The following is a 2,500-nucleotide window of genomic DNA, read 5'->3' as shown; positions in this document are numbered from 1 at the left end:
TAGATTTTTATATCTTTATATATATAAATAAGATTTCCCAACAAATATGCTAATTTTGATGATTGATTCTTAATGATTTGAAATTTATAAAGTATTCATGATTTTATGATTATATCTAGTGTGTTGTATTTGTATAAGTAAGGTAAGGGTAATTATTGGCTGAAGTATAGATTATATAAGTAAGGTACCAGTAACTATTTGCTGAGGTATAGAACCTTTAATTTAAAACTAGATTGCTTAACTGTGTTATCTTTCTTCAGTGCTGAATTTTAGAGACTTTATCACATGATTAAGTATACGGTCACATAAATTTCTTGCAGTAATGTTTTCTTGTCCATATTCTTTTTCTTTCTTTTTTCTCCTTCTTCCTCTTCTTCTTCTTCTTGTTACTATTATTATTATTATTATTATTATTATTATTATTATTATTATTATTATTATTTTTCAGCTGTTTGATGTACATTCTAAGAAAGAAAAAAACGAAAAGAAAATATCTCCACCTCTACCACCTTCAATGTTTTATTTCAAACTTTGTTATACTTTCCAGATGGGTTTCAAGTAGATACGACCATTAGCCGATTTAATGGTCAAGTGAGTGAGAAGCCGCTAGAGCCATGGCAAGGTGATGTTACAACAGAAGATAGCATTACTTTAGGAGATGAAAGTTCGGTGAGAGAGACAACATGTATTTTGAGCATGCTTTGGAAAATTATTTGTGCAGATGTAACTTTTTTTCTTTTCTTTGTTTTTTAATTTTATTTTTTGGCTTTTGCTTACCCCTGCAATCATATATACATATTTACTATCCTCTTTTTTTCTTTTGTCTTTGTCCACAGAATGGATGGGATGTGGATGATATGTTTAGGAAGAATGAAGAAAAATATGGTGTAACTACTTCCTACACACCTGACATGGTTGGATATACAACTCCACTCAATAGACGTAACACACGGGAATACAGAGAGCGGGAAGCTAGAGCATCTATTATTGCTGAAGAAATTATGAGTTCTCCAGGAGCTAGAATGCGAGCTGAGATGGAGAACGGTGATGAAGAGGATAAGTATGTAATCTGATTGTATGGCCATGTTTCATTGGCCCTTGATAGTTTAGAAATGTTAAGTCTAGGAAAAGAGGGGGATAGGAAAAGGGAGGAGGCTAGGATTAGGATTGAAAGATGGAAAAATGTAGATTGTGAATGATCTCGCTTTTGTTTGTTAGTAACTATTTTTATCTTCTACTCCATGGATAATCTTGCAAAACGCATATTGAAGTTTGATAAACTTTGCATAGTTGTAGTCAGATATCGCAGTTAAATATATTACTATTCATACTAAAAAGATACTGTGAAGATAAGCAATAAGACAGTGGGTGTCCACCTTTGCAGGTTTTCAGCTGTATATCGGCCAGATCAAGCTAGTGGTGGCAGTGGAGGATGTGGAGGCAAGTATGTTCCACCAATGTTACGCAAAAAGAACCAAAATAGTGGCAAGTTGATGCGATCAACACCACCACCTCAGGGCGCTCGACACAACAGTCACGGTGGTTCCAACCCGACCACACCCACCTCACCATCATACCCAGGTCCTCCCCAGGGAAGTTCTGGCAGCCATAGCCCAATTGGTGGCCCTGGAGGTGCTTCACCAGGTTATCCTCCTCCACAACAAGTTTCACCTGCAACCCACAGTCCCTCCCCAGCAAGTCACCCAGCAGTGCAACGCCATAACTCCCAAGGCAATCACCATGCCCATACTCAAGACGGCAAGGTCAACGGAGATTCTAAAGGTTCTTACGGTAAGTGGGTTAAACCATGCACAAAGGAGAATTATTTGTTCTTGGTACAGTATTTCCCAGTAATAAGTAATGTTGGAAGTTGTATTACGATGTTTATTAGGAATTGTAAAACACTTATGGATAATAAAGGCAATTAATTTTTTGTTTTTAATATTAAGTTTACAAGAACATTTATTTTTTTCTTTTTTGGGGGGACTGTAGACCGCAGAAGCCATGAAGGTCCCATGTGTGAGAACAACAGAGAGAGTCATCATAGTAATGACCACAGTAACAAACAAGAACTTCATGGCCGTCAGCACCACTCTGCCTCTCACTCAGATGGTGCTCATCCCAATCAGCCACAGCAGAAGCCGAAGCAGCAGCCTCCACAGCATTCACATCAGCCAAACCAACATGTGAGCCACATGCCACCAGTGGGGCAGGGTGACCATCGCAAAGCAGAACCTCGAGAGCAGAGGGAGCCTCGTAAACAGCGCTCCAACAAGGACGAACAGATTGCAGACTTAAAGAAATTTGGTGCGGACTTCAAATTAATTGATCAAGCTGATAAAAAGCAACAACAACCACAACAGCAACAACCGCAACAGCAGCAGCCTCAGCAACAGCCAGCACAGCAGCAGCCACCCCAGCAGCAGCAGCCTCAGCAACAGCCTCCTCCACAGCAGCAACCGCCGCCTCAACAACAACCTCCTCCACAGCAGCAGCCACC

The 2,500-nt window shown here is 39.5% G+C and overlaps 1 protein-coding gene across 1 annotated transcript in view; it reads left to right on the top strand.

Moving 5' to 3' along the window:
- The window catches only part of LOC125027614 (ataxin-2 homolog), a 28,969-nt gene that overhangs the window by 9,081 nt on the left and 17,388 nt on the right, over positions 1–2,500 (top strand). The window contains exons 4-7 of the mRNA XM_047616734.1: positions 548–669; positions 837–1,060; positions 1,385–1,791; positions 1,993–2,500. The exon at positions 1,993–2,500 is cut by the window's right edge and continues 451 nt beyond it. Coding sequence (XP_047472690.1) covers positions 548–669; positions 837–1,060; positions 1,385–1,791; positions 1,993–2,500 — 1,261 coding nt within the window. The remainder of the gene's footprint in view (positions 1–547; positions 670–836; positions 1,061–1,384; positions 1,792–1,992) is intronic.

Source organism: Penaeus chinensis, chromosome 7 (genome assembly GCF_019202785.1).
Source record: "Penaeus chinensis breed Huanghai No. 1 chromosome 7, ASM1920278v2, whole genome shotgun sequence".
In the NCBI taxonomy this organism is placed as follows: domain Eukaryota; kingdom Metazoa; phylum Arthropoda; class Malacostraca; order Decapoda; family Penaeidae; genus Penaeus; species Penaeus chinensis.
Note: the sequence above shows the minus strand (reverse complement) of the source record. Positions and strands in the feature narration are given on the sequence as shown.